The sequence below is a fragment of the Panulirus ornatus genome, chromosome 15 (assembly GCF_036320965.1).
Source record: "Panulirus ornatus isolate Po-2019 chromosome 15, ASM3632096v1, whole genome shotgun sequence".
NCBI classification, from domain to species: domain Eukaryota; kingdom Metazoa; phylum Arthropoda; class Malacostraca; order Decapoda; family Palinuridae; genus Panulirus; species Panulirus ornatus.
Genome location: NC_092238.1, coordinates 23,309,534 through 23,336,902, shown reverse-complemented (window position 1 = coordinate 23,336,902; position 27,369 = coordinate 23,309,534). Strand labels below are relative to the sequence as shown.

General features: G+C 44.8%; 1 protein-coding gene across 1 annotated transcript; it reads right to left on the bottom strand.

Moving 5' to 3' along the window:
• Positions 1 to 19,712: 19,712 nt before the first annotated feature.
• On the bottom strand, positions 19,713 to 21,399 carry LOC139753749 (uncharacterized). The gene has a single exon (XM_071670562.1). It carries the CDS (start codon positions 21,274 to 21,276, stop codon positions 20,488 to 20,490), a length of 789 nt encoding a protein of 262 aa, XP_071526663.1. The 5' UTR covers positions 21,277 to 21,399; the 3' UTR covers positions 19,713 to 20,487.
• Between the last annotated feature and the right edge of the window lie 5,970 nt (positions 21,400 to 27,369).

Below are 27,369 nucleotides of genomic sequence, written 5' to 3'. Positions count from 1 at the left end.
CCCCCGCCCCCCCCCCCCCCCCCCCCCCCCCCCCCCCCCCCCCCCCCCCCCACCCCACCCTGACCAGACACGAGACATGACCAGCACGAGACTTGACCAGACACGAGACATGACCAGACACGAGACATGACCAGACACGAGACATGACCAGACACGGGACATGACCAGACACGAGACATGACTAGACACGAGACATGACCAGACACGGGACATGACCAGACACGAGACGTGACCAGACACGAGACATGACCAGACACGAGACGTGACCAGACACGAGACATGACCAGACACGAGACATGACCAGACACGAGACATGACCAGACACGAGACGTGACCAGACACGAGACATGACCAGACACGAGACATGACCAGACACGGGACATGACCAGACACGAGACGTGACCAGACACGGGACATGACCAGACACGGGACATGACCAGACACGAGACATGACCAGACACGAGACATGACCAGACACGGGACATGACCAGACACGAGACATGACCAGACACGAGACATGACAAGACACGGGACATGACCAGACACGAGACATGACCAGACACGAGACATGACCACACACGGGACATGACCAGACACGAGACGTGACCAGACACGAGACATGACCAGACACGAGACGTGACCAGACACGAGACATGACCAGACACGGGACATGACCAGACACGAGACATGACCAGACACGAGACATGACCAGCACGGGACATGACCAGACACGGGACATGACCAGACACGAGACATGACCAGACACGAGACATGACCAGACACGGGACATGACCAGACACGAGACATGACCAGACACGAGACATGACCAGACACGGGACATGACCAGACACGAGACGTGACCAGACACGAGACATGACCAGACACGAGACGTAACCAGACACGAGACATGACCAGCACGGGACATGACCAGACACGAGACGTGACCAGACACGAGACATGACCAGACACGAGACATGACCAGACACGAGACGTGACCAGACACGAGACATGACCAGACACGGGACATGACCAGACACGAGACGTGACCAGACACGAGACATGACCAGACACGAGACGTGACCAGACACGAGACATGACCAGCACGGGACATGACCAGACACGGGACATGACCAGACACGAGACATGACCAGACACGAGGCATGACCAGACACGGGACATGACCAGACACGAGACATGACCAGACACGAGACATGACCAGACACGGGACATGACCAGACACGAGACGTGACCAGACACGAGACATGACCAGACACGAGACATGACCAGACACGGGACATGACCAGACACGAGACGTGACCAGACACGAGACATGACCAGACACGAGACGTGACCAGACACGAGACATGACCAGCACGGGACATGACCAGACACGGGACATGACCAGACACGAGACATGACCAGACACGAGACATGACCAGACACGGGACATGACCAGACACGGGACATGACCAGACACGAGACATGACTAGACACGAGACATGACCAGACACGGGACATGACCAGACACGAGACGTGACCAGACACGAGACATGACCAGACACGAGACGTGACCAGACACGAGACATGACCAGACACGAGACATGACCAGCACGAGACATGAACAGCACGAGACATGACCAGACACGAGACATGACCAGACACGAGACATGACCAGACACGAGACATGACCAGACACGAGACGTGACCAGACACGAGACATGACCAGACACGAGACATGACTAGACACGAGACGTGACCAGACACGAGACATGACCAGACACGAGACATGACTAGACACGAGACATGACCAGACACGGGACATGACCAGACACGAGACGTGACCAGACACGAGACATGACCAGACACGAGACGTGACCAGACACGAGACATGACCAGACACGAGACATGACCAGCACGAGACATGAACAGCACGAGACATGACCAGACACGAGACATAACCAGACACGAGACATGACCAGACACGAGACATGACCAGACACGAGACGTGACCAGACACGAGACATGACCAGACACGAGACATGACTAGACACGAGACGTGACCAGACACGAGACATGACCAGACACGAGACATGACCAGACACGAGACATGACCAGACACGAGACATGACCAGACACGAGACGTGACCAGACACGAGACATGACCAGACACGAGACATGACTAGACACGAGACGTGACCAGACACGAGACATGACCAGACACGAGACATGACCAGCACGGGACATGACCAGACACGAGACGTGACCAGACACGAGACATGTTTATTTGTTTGTTCTATGTCATGTAGGACAACCACATGTATGAAGCTAAGCTGGTGTAGTGGTCAACTCCTGTCTGTGTTGTATGTTGCCTCAGATGTTGTGTTTGTCGACAGTAAGAGAGGACAATGATAAGTTGTATGGTAGGAGAGGACAATGATAAGTTGTATGGTAGGATAGGACAATGATAAGTTGTATGGTAGGAGAGGACAATGATAAGTTGTATGGTAGGAGAGGACAATGATAAGTTGTATGGTAGGAGAGGACAATGATAAGTTGTATGGTAGGAGAGGACAATGATAAGTTGTATGGTAGGAGAGGACAATGATAAGTTGTATGGTAGGAGAGGACGATCATAAGTTGTATGGTAGGAGAGGACAATGATAAGTTGTATGGTAGGAGAGGACAATGATAAGTTGTATGGTAGGAGAGGACAAGCATAAGTTGTATGGTAGGAGAGGACAATGATAAGTTGTATGGTAGGAGAGGACAATGATAAGTTGTATGGTAGGAGAGGACAATCATAAGTTGTATGGTAGGAGAGGACGATGATAAGTTGTAAGGTAGGAGAGGACGATGATAAGTTGTATGGTAGGAGAGGACAATGATAAGTTGTATGGTAGGAGAGGACAAGCATAAGTTGTATGGTAGGAGAGGACAATGATAAGTTGTATGGTAGGAGAGGACAATGATAAGTTGTATGGTAGGAGAGGACGATGATAAGTTGTATGGTAGGAGAGGACGATCATAAGTTGTATGGTAGGAGAGGACGATGATAAGTTGTATGGTAGGAGAGGACGATGATAAGTTGTATGGTAGGAGAGGACAATCATAAGTTGTATTGTAGGAGAGGACGATGATAAGTTGTATGGTAGGAGAGGACAATCATAAGTTGTATGGTAGGAGAGGACGATCATAAGTTGTATGGTAGGAAAGGACAATCATAAGTTGTATGGTAGGAGAGGACAATCATAAGTTCTATGGTAGGAGAGGACGATGATAAGTTGTATGGTAGGAGAGGACGATGATAAGTTGTATGGTAGGAGAGGACAATGATAAGTTGTATGGTGGGAGAGGACAATCATAAGTTGTATGGTAGGAGAGGACGATCATAAGTTGTATGGTAGGAGAGGACGATGATAAGTTGTATGGTAGGAGAGGACGATCATAAGTTGTACGGTAGGAGAGGACAATCATAAGTTATATGGTAGGAGGGGACGATGATAAGTTGTATGGTGGGAGAGGACAATCATAAGTTGTATGGGAGGAGGGGAAGATGATAAGTTGTATGGTAGGAGAGGACAATCATAAGTTGTATGGTAGGAGAGGACAATCATAAGTTGTATAGTAGGAGAGGACGATCATAAGTTGTATGGTAGGAGAGGACGATCATAAGTTGTATGGTAGGAGAGGACAATCATAAGTTGTATGGTAGGAGAGGACGATCATAAGTTGTATGGTAGGAGGACGAGGAAAAGTTATATGGTAGGAGAGGACAATGATAAGTTGTATGGTGGGAGAGGACGATGATAAGTTGTATGGTAGGAGAGGACAATCATAAGTTGTATGGTAGGAGAGGACGATGATGTTGTATGGTAGGAGGACAATCATAAGTTGTATGGTAGGAGAGGACAATGATAAGTTGTATGGTAGGAGAGGACAATCATAAGTAGTATGGTAGGACAGGACGATCATAAGTTGTATGGTAGGAGAGGACGATGATAAGTTATATGGTAGGAGAGGACAATCATAAGTTGTATGGTAGGAGAGGACAATCATAAGTTGTATGGTAGGAGAGGACGATGATACGTTGTATGGTAGGAGAGGACAATCATAAGTTGTATGGTAGGAGAGGACGATCATAAGTTGTATGGTAGGAGAGGACAATCATAAGTTGTATGGTAGGAGGGGACGATGATAAGTTGTATGGTAGGAGAGGACAATCATAAGTTGTATGGTAGGAGAGGACAATCATAAGTTGTATGGTAGGAGAGGACGATGATAAGTTGTATGGTAGGAGAGGACAATCATAAGGTGTATGGTAGGAGAGGACGATCATAAGTTGTATGGTAGGAGAGGACGATGATAAGTTATATGGTAGGAGAGGACAATGATAAGTTGTATGGTGGGAGAGGACGATGATAAGTTGTATGGTAGGAGAGGACAATCATAAGTTGTATGGTAGGAGAGGACGATGATGTTGTATGGTAGGAGGACAATCATAAGTTGTATGGTAGGAGAGGACAATGATAAGTTGTATGGTAGGAGAGGACAATCATAAGTTGTATGGTAGGAGAGGACGGTCATAAGTTGTATGGTAGGAGGACGATGATAAGTTATATGGTAGGAGAGGACAAACATAAGTTGTATGGTAGGAGAGGACAATGATAAGTTGTATGGTAGGAGAGGACAATCATAACTTGTATGGTAGGATAGGACGATCATATGTTGTATGGTAGGAGAGGACGATGATAAGTTATATGGTAGGAGAGGACAATCATATGATGTATGGTAGGAGAGGACAATCATAAGTTGTATGGCAGGAGAGGACGATGATAAGTTGTGTGGTAGGAGAGGACAATCATAAGTTGTATGGTAAGAGAGGACGATCATAAGTTGTATGGTAGGAGAGGACAATCATAAGTTGTATGGTAGGAGGGGACGATAAGCTGTATGGTAGGAGGGGACAATGATAAGCTGTATGGTAGGAGAGGACAATCACAAGTTGTATGGTAGGAGAGGACAATCATAAGTTGTATGGTAGGACTATCATAAGTTGTATGGTAGGAGAGGACGATCATAAGTTGTATGGTAGGAGAGGACAATGATAAGTTGTATGGTAGGAGAGGACGATCATAAGTTGTATGGTAGGAGAGGACAATCATAAGTTGTATGGTAGGAGAGGACGATCATAAGTTGTATGGTAGGAGAGGACAATCATAAATTGTATGGTAGGAGAGGACAATCATAAGTTGTATGGTAGGAGAGGACGATCATAAGTTGTATGGTAGGAGAGGACGATGATAAGTTGTATGGTAGGAGAGGACAAAGATAAGTTGTATGGTAGGAGAGGACAATCATAAGTTATATGGTAAGAGAGGACAATCATAAGTTGTATGGAAGGAGAGGACGATGATAAGTTGTATGGTAGGAGAAGACAATCATAAGTTGTATGGTAGGAGAGGACGATCATAAGTTGTATGGTAGGAGAGGACAAAGATAAGTTGTATGGTAGGAGAGGACAATCATAAGTTGTATGGTAAGAGAGGACGATGATAAGTTGTATGGTAGGAGAGGACGATGATAAGTTGTATGGTAGGAGAGGACAATGATAACTTGTATGGTAGGAGAGGACGATGATAAGTTGTATGGTAGGAGAGGACAATCATAAGTTGTATGGTAGGAGAGGACAATCATAAGTTGTATGGTAGAAGAGGACAATCATAAGTTGTATGGTAGGAGAGGACGATGATAAGTTGTATGGTAGGTGAGGACAATCATAAGTTGTACGGTAGGAGAGGACAATCATAAGTTGTATGGTAGGAGAGGACGATCATAGTTGTATGGTAGGAGAGGACGATGATAAGTTGTATGGTAGGAGAGGACGATGATAAGTTGTATGGTAGGAGAGGACGATGATAAGTTGTATGGTAGGAGAGGACAATGATAAGTTGTATGGTATGAGAGGACGATGATAAGTTGTATGGTAGGAGAGGACAATGATAAGTTGTATGGTAGGAGAGGACAATCATAAGTTGTATGGTAGGAGAGGACGATCATAAGTTGTATGGTAGGAGAAGGGCACTGCTATGACTACATGAAGGGCACTGCTATGACTACATGAAGGGCACTGCTATGACTACATGAAGAGAACTGCTATGACTACATGAAGAGCACTACTATGACTACATGAAGGGCACTACTATGACTACATGAAGGGCACTACTATGACTACATAAAGGGCACTGCTATGACCACATGAAGGGCACTGCTATGACTACATGAAGAGAACTGCTATGACTACATGAAGAGTACTGCTATGACTACATGAAGGGCACTGCTATGACTACATGAAGAGTACTGCTATGACTACATGAAGGGCACTGCTATGACTACATGAAGAGCACTGCTATGACTACATGAAGAGTACTGCTATGACTACATGAAGGGCACTGCTATGACTACATGAAGGGCACTGCTATGACAACATGAAGGGCACTGCTATGACTACATGAAGGGCACTACTATGACTACATGAAGGGCACTACTATGACTACATGAAGGGCACTAGTATGACTACATGAAGGGCACTACTATGACTACATGAAGGGCACTGCTATGACTACATGAAGAGTACTGCTATGACTACATGAAGGGCACTACTATGACTACATGAAAAGTACTGCTATGACTACATGAAGGGCACTACTATGACTACATGAAGGGCACTAATATGACTACATGAAGGGCACTGCTATGACTACATGAAGGGCACTGCTATGACTACATGAAGGGCACTACTATGACTACATGAAGGGCACTACTATGACTACATGAAGGGCACTACTACGACTACATGAAGGGCACTGCTATGACTACATGAAGGGCACTACTATGACTACATGAAGAGTACTACTATGACTACATTAAGGGCACTACTATGACTACATGAAGGGCACTGCTATGACTACATGAAGGGCACTACTATGACTACATGAAGGGCACTGCTATGACTACATGAAGGGCACTACTATGACTACATGAAGGGCACTACTACGACTACATGAAGGGCACTGCTATGACTACATGAAGAGTACTGCTATGACTACATGAAGGGCACTGCTATGACTACATGAAGGGCACTACTATGACTACATGAAGGGCACTACTACGACTACATGAAGGGCACTGCTATGACTACATGAAGAGTACTGCTATGACTACATGAAGAGCACTACTATGACTACATGAAGAGTACTGCTATGACTACATGAAGGGCACTGCTATGACTACATGAAGGGCACTGCTATGACTACATGAAGAGTACTGCTACGACTACATGAAGAGTACTGCTATGACTACATGAAGGGCACTGCTATGACTTCATGAAGAGTACTGCTATGACTACATGAAGGGCACTACTATGACTACATGAAGAGTACTGCTATGACTACATGAAGGGCACTGCTATGACTACATGAAGGGCACTACTATGACTACATGAAGGGCACTACTATGACTACATGAAGGGCACTGCTATGACTACATGAAGAGTACTGCTATGACTACATGAAGGGCACTACTATGACTACATGAAGGGCACTGCTATGACTACATGAAGAGTACTGCTATGATTACATGAAGGGCACAGCTATGGCTACGTGAAGGGCACTACTATGACTACATGAAGGGCACTGCTATGACTACATGAAGGGCACTGCTATGACTACATGAAGGGCACTGCTATGACTACATGAAGGGCACTGCTATGACTACATGAAGGGCACTACTATGACTACATGAAGGGCACTACTATGACTACATGAAGGGCACTACTATGACTACATGAAGGGCACTACTATGACTACATGAAGGGCACTGCTATGACTACATGAAGGGCACTGCTATGACTACATGAAGAGTACTGCTATGACTACATGAAGGGCACTGCTATGACTACATGAAGGGCACTGCTATGACTACATGAAGAGTGCTGCTATGACTACATGAAGGGCACTGCTATGACAACATGAAGGGCACTGCTATGACTACATGAAGGGCACTACTATGACTACATGAAGGGCACTGCTATGACTACATGAAGGGCACTGCTATGACAACATGAAGGGCACTGCTATGACTACATGAAGGGCACTACTATGACTACATGAAGGGCACTACTATGACTACATGAAGGGCACTACTATGACTACATGAAGGGCACTACTATGACTACATGAAGGGCACTGCTATGACTACATGAAGAGTACTGCTATGACTACATGAAGGGCACTACTATGACTACATGAAGAGTACTGCTATGACTACATGAAGGGCACTGCTATGACTACATGAAGGGCACTACTATGACTACATGAAGGGCACTGCTATGACTACATGAAGGGCACTGCTATGACTACATGAAGGGCACTGCTATGACTACATGAAGGGCACTGCTATGACTACATGAAGGGCACTACTATGACTACATGAAGAGTACTGCTATGACTACATGAAGGGCACTGCTATGACTACATGAAGGGCACTACTATGACTACATGAAGGGCACTACTATGACTACATGAAGGGCACTGCTATGACTACATGAAGAGTACTGCTATGACTACATGAAGGGCACTGCTATGACTACATGAAGGGCACTGCTATGACTACATGAAGAGTACTGCTATGACTACATGAAGGGCACTGCTATGACTACATGAAGGGCACTACTATGACTACATGAAGGGCACTGCTATGACTACATGAAGGGCACTAGCTATGACTACATGAAGGGCACTGCTATGACTACATGAAGGGCACTGCTATGACTACATGAAGGGCACTACTATGACTACATGAAGGGCACTACTATGACTACATGAAGGGCACTACTATGACTACATGAAGGGCACTACTATGACTACATGAAGGGCACTGCTATGACTACATGAAGGGCACTGCTATGACTACATGAAGGGCACTGCTATGACTACATGAAGGGCACTGCTATGACTACATGAAGGGCACTGCTATGACTACATGAAGGGCACTGCTATGACTACATGAAGGGCACTGCTATGACTACATGAAGGGCACTGCTATGACTACATGAAGGGCACTACTATGACTACATGAAGGGCACTGCTATGACTACATGAAGGGCACTACTATGACTACATGAAGGGCACTGCTATGACTACATGAAGGGCACTGCTATGACTACATGAAGGGCACTACTATGACTACATGAAGGGCACTACTAAGACTACATGAAGGGCACTGCTATGACTACATGAAGGGCACTGCTATGACTACATGAAGGCACTGCTATGACTACATGAAGGGCACTGCTATGACTTACATGAAGGGCACTACTAGACTACATGAAGGGACTGCTATGACTACAGAAGGGCACTACTATGACTACATGAAGAGTACTGCTATGACTACATGAAGGGCACTACTATGACTACATGAAGGGCACTGCTATGACTACAGAAGGGCACTACTATGACTACATGAAGGGCACTGCTATGACTACATGAAGGGCACTGCTATGACTACATGAAGGGACTGCTATGACTACATGAAGGGCACTACTATGACTACATGAAGGGCACTGCTATGACTACATGAAGAGTACTGCTATGACTACATGAAGGGCACTACTATGACTACATGAAGGGCACTACTATGACTACATGAAGGGCACTGCTATGACTACATGAAGGGCACTGCTATGACTACATGAAGGGCACTACTATGACTACATGAAGGGCACTGCTATGACTACATGAAGGGCACTGCTATGACTACATGAAGGGCACTGCTATGACTACATGAAGAGTACTGCTATGACTACATGAAGGGCACTACTATGACTACATGAAGGGCACTGCTATGACATGAAGGGCACTGCTATGACTACATGAAGGGCACTGCTATGACTACATGAAGGGTACTGCTAATGACTACATGAAGAGACTGCTATGACTACATGAAGGGCACTACTATGACTACATGAAGAGTACTGCTATGACTACATGAAGGGCACTACTATGACTACATGAAGGGCACTGCTATGACTACATGAAGGGCACTGCTATGACTACATGAAGAGTACTGCTATGACTACATGAAGGGCACTGCTATGACCACATGAAGAGTACTGCTATGACTACATGAAGGGCACTGCTATGACTACATGAAGAGTACTGCTATGACTACATGAAGGGCACTGCTATGACTACATGAAGAGTACTGCTATGACTACATGAAGGGCACTGCTATGACTACATGAAGAGTACTGCTAATGACTACATGAGGGCACTACTATGACTACATGAAGAGTCACTGCTATGACTACCTGAAGGGCACTACTATGACTACATGAAGAGTACTGCTATGACTACATGAAGAGTACTGCTATGACTACATGAAGGGCACTGCTATGACTACATGAAGGGCACTACTATGACTACATGAAGGGCACTGCTATGACTACATGAAGGGCACTACTATGACTACATGAAGGGCACTACTATGACTACATGAAGAGTACTGCTATGACTACATGAAGAGTACTGCTATGACTACATGAAGAGTGCTGCTATGACTACATGAAGGGCACTACTATGACTACATGAAGAGTACTACTATGACTACATTAAGGGCACTACTATGACTACATGAAGAGTGCTGCTATGACTACATGAAGGGCACTACTATGACTACATGAAGAGTACTACTATGAGTACATTAAGGGCACTACTATGACTACATGAAGGGCACTGCTATGACTACATGAAGGGCACTACTATGACTACATGAAGGGCACTGCTATGACTACATGAAGGGCACTACTATGACTACATGAAGGGGACTGCTATGACTACATGAAGGGCACTACTATGACTACATGAAGAGTACTGCTATGACTACATGAAGGGCACTGCTATGACTACATGAAGGGCACTACTATGACTACATGAAGGGCACTACTATGACTACATGAAGGGCACTGCTATGACTACATGAAGAGTACTGCTATGACTACATGAAGGGCACTACTATGACTACATGAAGGGCACTGCTATGACTACATGAAGGGCACTGCTATGACTACATGAAGGGCACTACTATGACTACATGAAGGGGACTGCTATGACTACATGAAGGGCACTACTATGACTACATGAAGGTCACTACTATGACTACATGAAGGGCACTGCTATGACTACATGAAGAGTACTGCTATGACTACATGAAGGGCACTACTATGACTACATGAAGGGGACTGCTATGACTACATGAAGGGCACTACTATGACTACATGAAGGGCACTACTATGACTACATGAAGGGCACTGCTATGACTACATGAAGAGTACTGCTATGACTACATGAAGGGCACTACTATGACTACATGAAGGGGACTGCTATGACTACATGAAGGGCACTACTATGACTACATGAAGAGTACTGCTATGACTACATGAAGGGCACTACCATGACTACATGAAGGGCACTGCTATGACTACATGAAGGGCACTGCTATGACTACATGAAGGGCACTACTATGACTACATGAAGGGCACTACTATGACTACATGAAGGGCACTACTATGACTACATGAAGAGTACTGCTATGACTACATGAAGAGTACTGCTATGACTACATGAAGGGCACTACTATGACTACATGAAGAGTGCTGCTATGACTACATGAAGGGCACTACTATGACTACATGAAGGGCACTACTATGACTACATGAAGGGCACTACTATGACTACATGAAGAGTACTGCTATGACTACATGAAGAGTACTGCTATGACTACATGAAGAGTACTGCTATGACTACATGAAGGGCACTGCTATGACTACATGAAGAGTACTGCTATGACTACATGAAGGGCACTACTATGACTACATGAAGAGTACTGCTATGACTACATGAAGAGTACCTCGTATGGACTACATGAAGGGCACTGCTATGACTACATGAAGAGTATGCTATACTACTGAAGGACTGCTATGACTACATGAAGGGCACTCTATGACTACATGAAGATACCTGACATGATACCATGACACATGAGGACACTGCTATGACTACATGAAGATACTGATGACTACATGAAGGGCACTGCATACTACATGAGGTACCTATGGGACTACTGGGTACGCATTGGGACCTGACTACATGAAGAGTACTGCTATGACTACATGAAGGGCACTACTATGACTACATGAAGGACTGTATGACTACATGAAGGGACACTGCTATGACTACATGAAGAGTACTGCTATGACTACATGAAGGCACTGATGACCATGAAGAGGTACTGCTATGACTACATGAAGAGACATGCTATGACTACATGAAGGGCACTGCTATGACTACATGAAGAGTACTGCTATGACTACATGAAGAGTACTGCTATGATTACATGAAGAGTACTGCTATGACTACATGAAGAGTACTGCTATGATTACATGAAGGATGCAGACATGGACACTGGGAAGCATGACTGGCACTGACAGCACATACTGGGACATAGTGGATACATAAGGAAGCTTACCTCATGAAGCTGTAGTGACTACTTTACTGCGACTACATGAGATACCTCTACATGAGACACTATACCACATAACCATATGGACACTGAAGACGAACCATACCTATGACACATGAAGAACATACCTGGACACTGGGATATACCCTATACCTGGGACTACTGGGAACATGACCTGTGACACTGGATACACCATACCTGGGACATGGGATACCATGACTTACTGGGACACTGGATACCATACCTGGCATGGGACACGCCTACCTGGACTACTGGATACCCATACTCTGGACACTGGAACTACCTGACACTGGAACACCATACTGGACACTGGATACCCATACTGGGACACTGGGACACCATACCTGGGACACTGGATACCCACTGGACACTGAACCCATACCTGGGACACTGGATACCCATACCTGGGACACTGGGATACCCATACCTGGGACACTGGGATACCCATACCTGGGACACTGGGACACCCATACCTGGGACACTGGGATACCCATACCTGGGACACTGGGATACCCATACCTGGGACACTGGGACACCCATACCTGGGACACTGGGATACCCATACCTGGGACACTGGGATACCCATACCTGGGACACTGGGATACCCATACCTGGGACACTGGGACACCCATACCTGGGACACTGGGATACCCATACCTGGGACACTGGGATACCCATACCTGGGACACTGGGATACCCATACCTGGGACACTGGGATACCCATACCTGGGACACTGGGATACCCATACCTGGGACACTGGGATACCCATACCTGGGACACTGGGAAACCCATACCTGGGACACTGGGATACCCATACCTGGGACACTGGGATACCCATACCTGGGACACTGGGATACCCATACCTGGGACACTGGGATACCCATACCTGGGACACTGGGATACCCATACCTGGGACACTGGGATACCCATACCTGGGACACTGGGATACCCATACCTGGGACACTGGGATACCCATACCTGGGACACTGGGACTACCCATACCTGGGACACTGGGATACCCATACCTGGGACACTGGGATACCCATACCTGGGACACTGGGATACCCATACCTGGGACACTGGGATACCCATACCTGGGACACTGGGACACCCATACCTGGGACACTGGGATACCCATACCTGGGACACTGGGATACCCATACCTGGGACACTGGGATACCCATACCTGGGACACTGGGATACCCATACCTGGGACACTGGGACACCCATACCTGGGACACTGGGATACCCATACCTGGGACACTGGGATACCCATACCTGGGACACTGGGATACCCATACCTGGGACACTGGGATACCCATACCTGGGACACTGGGACACCATACCTGGGACACTGGGATACCCATACCTGGGACACTGGGATACCCATACCTGGGACACTGGGACACCCATACCTGGGACACTGGGATACCCATACCTGGGACACTGGGACACCCATACCTGGGACACTGGGATACCCATACCTGGGACACTGGGATACCCATACCTGGGACACTGGGACACCCATACCTGGGACACTGGGATACCCATACCTGGGACACTGGGATACCCATACCTGGGACACTGGGATACCCATACCTGGGACACTGGGATACCCATACCTGGGACACTGGGATACCCATACCTGGGACACTGGGATACCCATACCTGGGACACTGGGATACCCATACCTGGGACACTGGGATACCCATACCTGGGACACTGGGACACCCATACCTGGGACACTGGGATACCCATACCTGGGACACTGGGATACCCATACCTGGGACACTGGGATACCCATACCTGGGACACTGGGATACCCATACCTGGGACACTGGGACACCCATACCTGGGACACTGGGATACCCATACCTGGGACACTGGGATACCCATACCTGGGACACTGGGATACCCATACCTGGGACACTGGGATACCCATACCTGGGACACTGGGATACCCATACCTGGGACACTGGGATACCCATACCTGGGACACTGGGATACCCGTACCTGGGACACTGGGATACCCATACCTGGGACACTGGGACACCCATACCTGGGACACTGGGATACCCATACCTGGGACACTGGGATACCCATACCTGGGACACTGGGATACCCATACCTGGGACACTGGGATACCCATACCTGGGACACTGGGATACCCATACCTGGGACACTGGGATACCCATACCTGGGACACTGGGATACCCATACCTGGGACACTGGGATACCCATACCTGGGACACTGGGATACCCATACCTGGGACACTGGGATACCCATACCTGGGACACTGGGACACTCATACCTGGGACACTGGGATACCCATACCTGGGACACTGGGATACCCATACCTGGGACACTGGGACACTCATACCTGGGACACTGGGATACCCATACCTGGGACACTGGGATACCCATACCTGGGACACTGGGACACTCATACCTGGGACACTGGGATACCCATACCTGGGACACTGGGATACCCATACCTGGGACACTGAGATACCCATACCTGGGACACTGGGATACCCATACCTGGGACACTGGGACACTCATACCTGGGACACTGGGATACCCATACCTGGGACACTGGGATACCCATACCTGGGACACTGGGACACTCATACCTGGGACACTGGGATACCCATACCTGGGACACTGGGATACCCATACCTGGGACACTGGGACACTCATACCTGGGACACTGGGATACCCATACCTGGGACACTGGGATACCCATACCTGGGACACTGGGACACTCATACCTGGGACACTGGGATACCCATACCTGGGACACTGGGATACCCATACCTGGGACACTGAGATACCCATACCTGGGACACTGGGATACCCATACCTGGGACACTGGGACACTCATACCTGGGACACTGGGATACCCATACCTGGGACACTGGGATACCCATACCTGGGACACTGAGATACCCATACCTGGGACACTGGGATACCCATACCTGGGACACTGGGATACCCATACCTGGGACACTGGGATACCCATACCTGGGACACTGGGATACCCATACCTGGGACACTGGGATACCCATACCTGGGACACTGGGACACTCATACCTGGGACACTGAGATACCCATACCTGGGACACTGGGATACCCATACCTGGGACACTGGGATACCCATACCTGGGACACTGGGATACCCATACCTGGGACACTGGGACACTCATACCTGGGACACTGGGATACCCATACCTGGGACACTGGGATACCCATACCTGGGACACTGGGATACCCATACCTGGGACACTGGGATACCCATACCTGGGACACTGGGATACCCATACCTGGGACACTGGGATACCCATACCTGGGACACTGAGATACCCATACCTGGGACACTGGGATACCCATACCTGGGACACTGGGATACCCATACCTGGGACACTGAGATACCCATACCTGGGACACTGGGACACTCATACCTGGGACACTGGGATACCCATACCTGGGACACTGGGATACCCATACCTGGGACACTGGGATACCCATACCTGGGACACTGGGATACCCATATGATTACTTCTAGACCATTGAACATGATTGTGCTGGGCAGTTCACCGCAGGAAGTCTTAAAACGTCAGATGTCTAACTTAATGAACATTATATTAATGATATATAAATTTCTATTCTTGTTTCGACATCATCTGATTCTATGGATGTCATTTTATCATAAATAAACAAATTCTAAATGTATGAAGCCATTTTTTTTTAATGAAGTTAGCAATAATAATGAAATGTAGTTGTCAATGTTTGTGGGTGATGGAGGAGTTGTATGTATAACAGTTCAAGTTTGTTATCATATCTTGATAATAACACAATCAACCAGCTAAATTGACCAACAGAAAATGTCTACTAACTCCGGCATCACATTCTCTGCTACCTACCATCTATTATGTAAATAAAACCATCTTTATTGCAATGAAAAAATATGGCTAAAATGAATATGTTGTAAACTTGAAAATACTTAACATTTTCTGGCATTGTGATATGAGGTTTGGAGTACAAACATGAACATTGTTTGATGTACTCCATACATACATACATACATACATACATCCATACATACATACATCCATCCATCCATACATACATACATCCATACATACATACATACATACATCCATCCATACATACATACATACATCCATCCATACATCCCATGATGAAGGAAATACTAATCAAGTTTGGTGTAGGAACACAAGGGGAAGATCATAGTATGTACAGTCACGACTCTAATGATGTCTTCAAAGAAATATGATTTACAATATTGACAACAACAGGAAACGTTATAACATTTGTTCATAATTATCTTATCCCAGTGAAGAAATTACACACATTTGCGTCTGTTTTCGACTTTCTAGCAATATCATAATAATCATCATTTTAATGGCGTTCACATGTTGTATTGATAAATATTATATATCCACTCCCACAATATCATGACTTCTCTTCACAAAGTATGATTCGTTTATTTTGTGTTACATTAATCTTTTATCTTAACATTATCTTCAGGTTAAGTTAGAGCATCATTAATATCATCAATTACAAGCCAAGTTACGTCATTAAGCTGACAGTAGTCACTCAGTCTGAGTTACACAATAATATTGTATTTATAACTTTAACATCTGCAACAGCCAATAATCATACAAGTCCCTTGACCTGCTCCTCACTAACGAGGTCAACGAGAGTCGGCTAAATTGCTAACGAGATGGAGTCAGTTAACAGCTTTGTAGTTATCAGTGGTAACGAGGGAGTCAGTTAACAGCTTTGTAGTTATCAGTGGTAACGAGAGAGTCAGTTAACAGCTTTGTCGTTATCAGTGGTAACGAGAGAGTCAGTTAACAGCTTTGTCGTTATCAGTGGTGCACAAGTAATAATTAACTTTGGCTACTGCATGTAAAACACATTACATGATAAATTATCAAATGAGCAATACATTAAGGCAGGTGGTAACATTATATGTCCATAATAATGAAGATAGCTGCTCAGACTAATATAGGAAGTGTTAATTGTACAAACAAATGATCGCTTACTACGAAAACAAATCGGCCTCAGCTTTCAAAAATCACTTTCATCAAAATATGATCCAATTCCAGACCAATATGTGTCCATCATGCCAGCTGGAACAAAGCTATACAAAGTTTTATTATAAACTAACGAATTTTCTCCTAAGTACCGCAAACTGTGTAGGCTGGTCATTCTCAATCTACTTAATTCACGTCTCACCAAACTTATTATGAAGTTTAAATGTAACTCACGTGTAACCAAACTTATAAAGTTTAAATGTAACTCAAGTGTCACCAAACTTATCATGAATAGTTTAAATGTAACTCACGTGTCACCAAACTTATGAAGTTTAAATGTAACTCACGTCTCACCAAACGTATTATGAAGTTTAAATGTAACTCACATATCAAACTTATGAAGTTTAAATGTAACTCACGTGTCACCAAACTTATGAAGTTTTAATGTAACTCACGTCTCACCAAACGTATTATGAAGTTTAAATGTATCTCACATATCATCAAACTTATTATGAAGTTTAAATATAACTCACGTCTCACCAAACTTATCATGAAGTATAAATGTAACACGTCTCAACAAACGTATCATGAACAGTTTAAATGTAACTCACGTCTCACCAAACTTATGAATAGTTTAAATGTAACTTACGTGTCATCAAACTTATGAAGTTTAAATGTAACTCACGTCTCAAGGAACTTATCATGAATAGTTTAAATGTAACTCACGTCTACCAAATTTATTACGAAGTTTAAATGTAACTCACGTGTCAACAAAATTATCATGAAGTTTAAGTGTAACACGTCTCACCAAACTTATCATGAAGTTTAAATGTAACTCACATCTCATCAAACTTCTAATGAAGTTTAAATGTAACTCACGTGTCACCAAACTTATAGTTTAAATGTAACTCACGTGTCACCAAACTTATTATGAAGTTTAAATGTAACTTACGTGTCACCAAACTTATGAAGTTTAAATGCAACTCACGTAACTTATCATGAAGTTTAAATGTAACTCATGTCTCACCAAATTTATTACGAATAGTTTAAATGCAACTCACGTGTCAACAAAATTATCATGAAGTTTAAGTGTAACACGTCTCACGAAACTTATCGCCAATAGCTTAAATGTAACACATCCCACCAAACTTATCATGAAGTTTAAATGTAACTCACGTCTCACCAAACTTATCATGAATAGTTTAAATGTAACTTACGTACCACCAAACTTAGTTTAAATGTAACTCGCGCGTCATCAAACTTATCATGGCTTAACTGTAACTCATGTCACCAAACATCATGTTTAAATGCAACTCACCAGACACCAAATTTATCATGCATAGTTAAATGTAACTCACGTTGTCAAACATCATGAAGTTTAAATTTAACTTACGTCTTACTAAACTTGATCATGACTAGTTTAAATGCAACTCACGACTCACCACAAATCATGATGTTTCAATGTAACTAACGTGTCACCTGAAACTTATCATGAAGTTTAAATGTAACTCACGTGTCACCAAAAATACCATGAATAGTTTCTATGTAACTCACGTCTCACTAAACTTATCATGAAGTTTAAATGCAATTTGTCTCACTAAACTTATTTTGAATAGTTTAAATGTAATTCACGTCTCACCAAAGTAATCATGAAGTTTCAATAAAACTCACGTCTCTTGAAAGGTGTTGCGGTATAATATTGCAGGTCAAACCCTTGTATAACAATACTTACATAATGAGGGACATCATCATCATAAGGTTGTAATACAATATTGGTCTAGTAAGTAAGTATGGAGGAAACCATTGGAAGACAATAATTACCATTCAACGTAATCTACATGGCCTCCTCCATGTTACGTCATCACTCAATGCCTGGGCATTAATTTGTCCCTTTATATTCAGTAATGCAACATCTTTCTTGTCGTATTAACCAAACCAGGATGTTCCCACTTTATATATCAACATTTAATAATATAAACAAACAACACATTGTAGCTTCACTACATGCTACGTCATCATTTCATCAAGTCAGGACAAGTAAAAGAATGACAAATATTTGACTTTTATTTTTCTATTAAATTTTCAACATGAGAGTATATAAAATAAAAATTTCTTGTAAAACACCAGCGAACACAGCCAGTGAGTGATAAATATAATCTCTTTTGTACACAAGTTATGTATGTATGTGTGTATGTATGTATGTACACGTTAGTATCACATGTACGTGTGTAATGAGACACACACACACACACGGACACACCATCATGGTGGCCGCACACACACCTCCTCCTCCTCCGTCGTCGTCGTCTTGCCGGCCCTCACCTCCTCCTCCTCCTCCTCCTCCTACGTCATCATCATGATCGTAAGGTTCAACACTCACAGTTCCTCACTTGGCTCGACGTAGTGTCTTGTGTTCACTACAACATTCCCTTCGTACTTGAACTTGTACAAGGACGGATGACAGTAATAACCAGCATTTGCCAACTACAACCGTAGGCAATATAAAATATCAAAAAGGCTACTTAATGGTACAACAACCAGAGTTCACGTGATGATGATGATGGCCTCACGGTCAGTGAGGTCGTCTTGCTTGCACGCCAAGTACCAGCCATGACCATCGTCTCCCTCCCACCAAGCTTGCTCCTCCACCAGGAACCTCTGGTGGTGCAGCGAGGAAGGCGTCCATGGCGGCCGTGGCACCAGCACCAGCAGGAGGAGCGGGCGGGCGGGCGGGCGGGCGTGGCTTGGGTGGGGTTGACTAGCAGGCGCGGGCCAAAGCCTCGTCAGGTACAGCAGGTCACACTAGCTAGGGTGGTAGGGTCACCTCACACGGCCAGGGCCACAGGTTGATATGAGGCCATGTCCTCCCTAGCCGCCTCCGCCCCGCACAGGTCCACACGTTGACCTCCGAAACTGAAGATGGAGACGAGCGAGGTTATGTGCTCCACCTCCATACTGTTAGCACACGACTCACTCTCCTGACGCAGGTCTGCAGCCACGTCGACCACGCGACCTTCCACCACCGTGCGGGACCGCTTGGGCAGGATGGACCACACTGCCTCCTGCGTCTCCTGCTGACTCACACATCGTCGTCTCTTGAGCGAGGCAGCACGACTGTTGCCACAATGATCGGTGAGAGGCACTCTCCCTCCCTGCTGCTGCTGCTGCTGCTCCAGCTTCTCACACATACGGTTCTCCTTGTCTTCTGAGTCGCTGTTATTATCCTCGGTCGGCAGAGCGGCTGTGGTGGGTGGCGCGGGCGTCACCGATGGTACGACACTGAGGGATGATGAGCTTGGCGTCGTGGTGGATGCGACTGTCATGGATGATGAAGATGAGGCAGGCGGCAGGAGCGACGTGTACACAGCTCCTGCTGAAGGTGGTGGTGGTGGTGGGGTGGCAGGGGGTTGAGGATATGCCTCAGGGTGTGTAGCACGGTGTACGTTGTAACTCTCCTCCAAGATGACGTGACGGGCACGTTGCAACACCGAAGCTACAAGAAGAGATTTGTGTAATGATGCGCCACTTCGCCCCACGCGCGAAGCCGCCATCTTGCCGAGCGATATATTGATCAGCTTTTGAGCCTCTAGTCCCACACGCGAATCACACGACATTATATCCAGTTAATAATTCACTTTAAAGGTTCCTGTGGCACGAATATCAGGTAATATCTTCCTTGTCGGGGAACGTACTAGATGTGTTTCTGGGCTGCGTCTCGTGCGTCCGGTGAAAGTAGGAGTATATATACCCTCGGGAATGTGACGTCATCACATAGATCTGGACCAATCAGCGTTCTCAGCATGACATTTTGAATTTTAGCGCCAGCCGTAGGGCGCATGCGCAGTCAGTCCCGCGTGGCCGTGAATTGAGTCCCGTTAGAGATCAAAGTTGCCTGACGAGACCTCGAGATTCATTCAGTGTAGGGAGGCGGAGACTGCGACACGGAGAAAGAGTTTTCGACCGTACTTGTCGACGAATATCCTCGGACGAGGATTTTCCCAAGAATACGAAAATTTCATCAAACATCTTTACTGTTAATGATTAGCAGTCCTATTTCAAACGTTTAACTTATGTATTAGAGGAACGTACGTCCTATTACACAAAAAGATACGACAGAAAAATGTGTCCGAAACATTAAGTGATAAAGTAGCTTAAATGCGTCAGGAAGTTACTCATCCTAGCCTCACACCAGGCCCCATCGTGACGCCCATTTTGACGTCATCACTGTCCGATTCCTTTAATTCCCTGCATATAATGATGCAACTAGTTATTTACCCTGCGTAGTTATTTAGAGTAATCGTGTGCACATTAGTTAAGGGCGTAATTTTCTGTCAGTATGGTAAACTGGCAAGGGAGTGAAATCATTTTTCTTGTGTGAAAAGGTAAAGTTTGCAGTTAAGCAATATTGAGCATTGCTTGAGTCCTGACGTGTGTTAGCAAGTACGTGGCCTTAATATGACATGTAGATCATCTGTAATTCCTGACAATCATCATGTCCTACCTATAAGTGTAATGGTATCATGCATTCATCATGTCCTACCTATAAGTGTAATGGTATCATGCATTCATCATGTCCTACCCATAAGTGTAATGGTATCATGCATTCATCATGTCCTACCTATAAGTGTAATGGTATCATGCATTCATCATGTCCTACCTATAAGTGTAATGGTATCATCGTATCAGATGTAGTTCGTTGTAAGGTGTAGTTGTTGCGTCAGTAACGGTAATCCAAAAGGAAAGCTGCAGTTGGCTGGGTCATTGTGCCATAGTATGTATGTAAGATGTCTCCATCCTTGTGTCCACGGCTCAGTTACAGCCAACAACACAACAAACATACAATGACACAAACATTGATGATCACACACGCAGAGCAAGACCACGACCAACGAACACACTATGAAAAAGCCACAAATAAAAGTATGGCTAAAAGAAAAGAAATGGCAGACGAAAGTCCGACTTCAAGGATGAGAAGGAAATAAGACAAGCCAAGTGAAGAGCAGTATAAACGTAAGGCAGGATGTGATGACACGAGGGAGGGAACCAGCAGTACCACGTACTGGTTGGCTGGCTGGATGACATGAGGGAGGGAACCAGCAGTACCACGTACTGGTTGGCTGGCTGGCTGCCTTCATGTAGGCAGACAAAAGAGGAGGAAGGAGGCGTGCAAAACAGACAGGTGGAAGGAAGATGACAAAGAACATCAGTGCCATCTGTACAGCGTCATAACATTTCTGTTCATCTTATGTTCTATCTCCAGTGATTCATGATCGGTGCACTCCATGTTCTCTACAATATTACATGTTCTGTGCATCACCTTAAGTTCTCTGCACCGCTTAATTTCCCTACAGGTATCTCATATTCTGTGTGTACTGGCAAGGGTTTCCTGTTCTGCTCACTACCTCACCTTCCTTCTTCAATTGTCTATTCTATACTCTTTCCTATTCTATATGTCTCCTCATGTTTCCTGTACCTTCTATGTACACTCTAATGCTCTAATTACTTCATGTTCTATACATCTGTTGTTCTATACATCTCATATATCGTTCTATGTTCCACGTATCATTCCATGTTCTCTGTATCACATCGAATACTGTAAATTACACCATATAATGTGTATCAATAATACTTGTACTTATACTTCAAGTGGTATTATGTTGTGATCATACAACACTTGTACTTATACTTCAAGTGGTATTATGTTGTGATCATACAACACTTGTACTTATACTTCAAGTGGTATTATGTTGTGATCATACAACACTTGTACTTATACTTCAAGTGGTATTATGTTGTGATCATACAACACTTGTACTTATACTTCAAGTGGTATTATGTTGTGATCATACAACACTTGTACTTATACTTCAAGTGGTATTATGTTGTGATCATACAACACTTGTACTTATACTTCAAGTGGTATTATGTTGTGATCATACAACACTTGTACTTATGGTACTTACGGTAAGGTTTCCATTACATGTATGACGTCAGGATGGGTATCATGCAGTTACATATAGAATCAGGCACTACATGAGAGGAACGTATGTTGAGATAATGTTATAATTTATAAAATTATACAGCAACCTTACGTAAGGTGTAAGTAAATACAGACTACTGAAATGTACTGTATGACAGGGATCAAATGATGGTTGTTGTGTAGCCAACACCTGGAGAGGTCAACCAAAGAACACAGGACACACCGAAAATGTTTCATCACACATAAGATCTTTACATTATGTATCTGGTAACAATCTATCAGTAGCCATGTAGAACACTGATATCAATCTATCAATCACCTTGCAGAAAGCAATGTCAAATTCTCATAGCCAATGTGAATGTTAAATGTAGAAGGCTGCCCCCCACGCCTGACCTAAGCTTATGTTACCGAGAAAAATGGGGTCAAACATTGACACGGACATACCGAAATAGCTTTTTGACTCAGTGGGTGACCCTCATCACCTAAGTACACTTATGCTACATGAACTATGACTAACAAGTATCCACTTATGATGATATGGTTAAGTAATTCTAACGTATTTTCCATTACTTGTTAGTAACTACACGAGCCTCAAATGTCTACATTACATGTTATGTCTGCATAACGCCTCACCTCCAGAGACTAAGACGTACATCTGGAAAACAAGAGTGTGGTTGAGAGAGCAGAAGAGGATGTTTTGAAATGGTTTGGTCACATGGAGTGAGGAAAGGTTGACCAAGAGGATATATGTGTCAGAGGTGGAGGGAACGAGGAGAAGTGGGAGACCAAATTGGAGGTGGAAAGATGGAGTGAAAAAGATTTTGAGGGATCGGGGCCTGAACATGCAGGAGGGTGAAAGGCGTGCAAGGAATAGAGTGAACTGGAACGATGTGGTATACCGGGGTCGACGTGCTGTCAATGGATTGAACCAGGGCATGTGAAGCGTCTGGGGTAAACCATGGAAAGTTTTGTGGGGCCTGAATGTGGAAAGGGAGTTGTGGTTTCGGTGCATTATTACATGACAGCTAGAGACTGAGTGTGAACGAATGTGGCCTTTGCTGTCTTTTCCTAGCGCTACCTCGCGCACATGAGGGGGAGGGTGTTGTTATTTCATGTGTGGCGAGGTGGCGACGAGAAAGAATAAAGGCAGACAGTATGTATTATGTTTCATTTTTTTTTTTTTTTTTCATACGATTCGCCATTTCCCGCGTTTGCGAGGTAGCGTTAAGAACAGAGGACTGGGCCTTAGACGGAAAATCCTCACCTGGCCCCCTTCTCTGTTCCCTCTTTTGGAAAATTAAAAAAAAAAAAAAAATATATATATATATATATATATATATATATATATATATATATATATATATATATATATATGTATATATACGTTGAGATGTATAGGTATGTATATGTGCGTGTGTAGACTTGTATGTATATACATGTGTATGTGGGTGGGTTAGGCCATTCTTTCGTCTGTTTCCTTACGCCACCTCGCTAACGCGGGAGACAGCGACAAAGTATAATAAAACAAATATCTTGCAAATCCGCTCGTGTCCATGTTAGTTGTAACATGACGTCATGTGTGTGCTGACATGGTGACGTCACTAGAGTAGCGCATCACGTGGCGCCAGACCAATGTGCCACATTGTCATGACTCACACGTTCGACCTTCCACACTGCGGCGCACCCATGCAACTTTCCCCACGTCATTATCATCAACTCACTATTACCAACCATTTCTTTGTCCTCCATGTCTATTACAATAATATATCATTAACTTAAAAAAAAAGTTTTAGCAACGCAAGGTGTCTTCTTTCTAATATATATCCGCTCAGATCCATGTGAAGCCAAAGTCGAGGGCCGAAGCATAGACTTGAACGAGTACTACAGAATGGCGTTGGTAAGGCAGGCGGCGGCGCGAGGCTAGTGACGTACGTGGACACGAACATACTCGTACTTCAAGACACATACATACATGTTGTCGGTGGCTGGGTCTACTGTCTACACCTGCTCAACACAAAATGCATACCAACAACATTACGTGAATCCAGAAAGACTGAAATACAGTGGGGCAACATAAGCGATGGAAGTCGTCTGCTGCCATCGCAAAAATGTAGTTTCCGTTATGATGGCAAAGTTAGCGGATTTGGGTCAGCTGACACCGTGTGATGAGGGAGGCAAGAATAAGAAAGGAAGTTCAATACGAGAGAGAGAGAGAGAGAGAGAGAGAGAGAGAGAGAGAGAGAGAGAGAGAGAGAGAGAGAGAGAGAGATTGTTCCGGTCTTGTGTATTAGTTTTTGTGAATGTGGGTTGGGTTGTGGTATGTCCCCAGTTGTTGTTGAACCTAATATTCTCAATGAAATAGAGTAAATCATTACTCCATTCTGACCGCTTCCTACATTTTGTATGATTGTTATTCACAGTTAATTCTTCGCGTTGCAACTTCAAAATATGTGTCAGTTGGTTCATGTGTTCACACTCGTAAAACGTAACTGTTTCCATAGCACCTCCAGCTACCCCTTCTACGTGTGTAGACTGGTACCTCAACAAAGCCGACTGGAATTACTTGGAATAGATTATTTTCTCCGTTTGCCTGGGTACATTACTCTCTCTCGTGTGGTGATGCTTCTGTCCGCCAAACGCATAGCAGACGTTATTGTTGCGGGAATGGAAGCATTTTTTCCCCTCTTCCTCCAAGACGACATCTTCCCATCTATGGTTCACTCGTTCCTGTTCTAAGGCCATTCAGGGAAGGGGTCAGGCATATCGGGCTTGCAAAACTCTCCTCCTCTGGCTCCCATTCAGCATGTATCACTGCTCGTAATCGCTGCTAATAAGTACGTTTCTTTATTGAGAGGATGTACAATAACCTCTCCTTGTCCTCCACTGATGGGTCTCTCTGGTCTTTAGCCAAGCGCCTCTCTAACAATATGTGTCACTCTACATTTCCTTCACTTTGCCGTTCTGACGATACTCTAGCTGTCTTTGCCGGAGACAAAGAAACTCTTTGGTTCTCGTTTCTCCTCTAACTCTACTTTGCATGACTAACATTCCTTCACCCCCTAATGCTCCTCTCACAAATCCCATGCTGCTCCTAACCTTTTTTTCGGGTTGTCCGAAAAGCACTTCTCTGTCTGGACTCAAGCAAGGTTTATGGTCGTGTTATCCTCGTGTACACATCTGGTGTGCTTCTGAACTTGCACCTGTGCTTGCTCCTGTTTCCTTTCTGCTTAAAAACCAGAAGTTTTCCTTCTTCTTGGAAGCATGTGTTGGTGATCATTATAACCCCTCTAACTACTGTCCTGCAGCGTTACCATCTATGAATGGTGATCATTATAACCCCTCTAACTACTGTCCTGCAACGTTACCATCTATGAATGGTGATCATTATAACCCCTCTAACTACTGTCCTGCACGCTGCCATCAACCATTTCCAAAGTTTCAATCGCTCCTCAGCTCCAGTAACCTCAGATCACTATTATGGTTTCCGCAAGGCAAGATCCACAGGTAATATTCTTACTAATGTCTAATTATCATCCTTGAAAGATTTGGGGGAATCCTGTGCATCCTTGACATATCTTAGTAAAACTTTGGACAGAATGTGACATTGTGGATTCATGTGTGAGCTTCCCTTCTTCATATGTAGTTTCCTCTCCGGTCGTTCTATCTTTGTGGTTCTTGATGGATCAGCCTCTACCTCTTTAACCATCAAGAACAGTGTTCCTCAAGC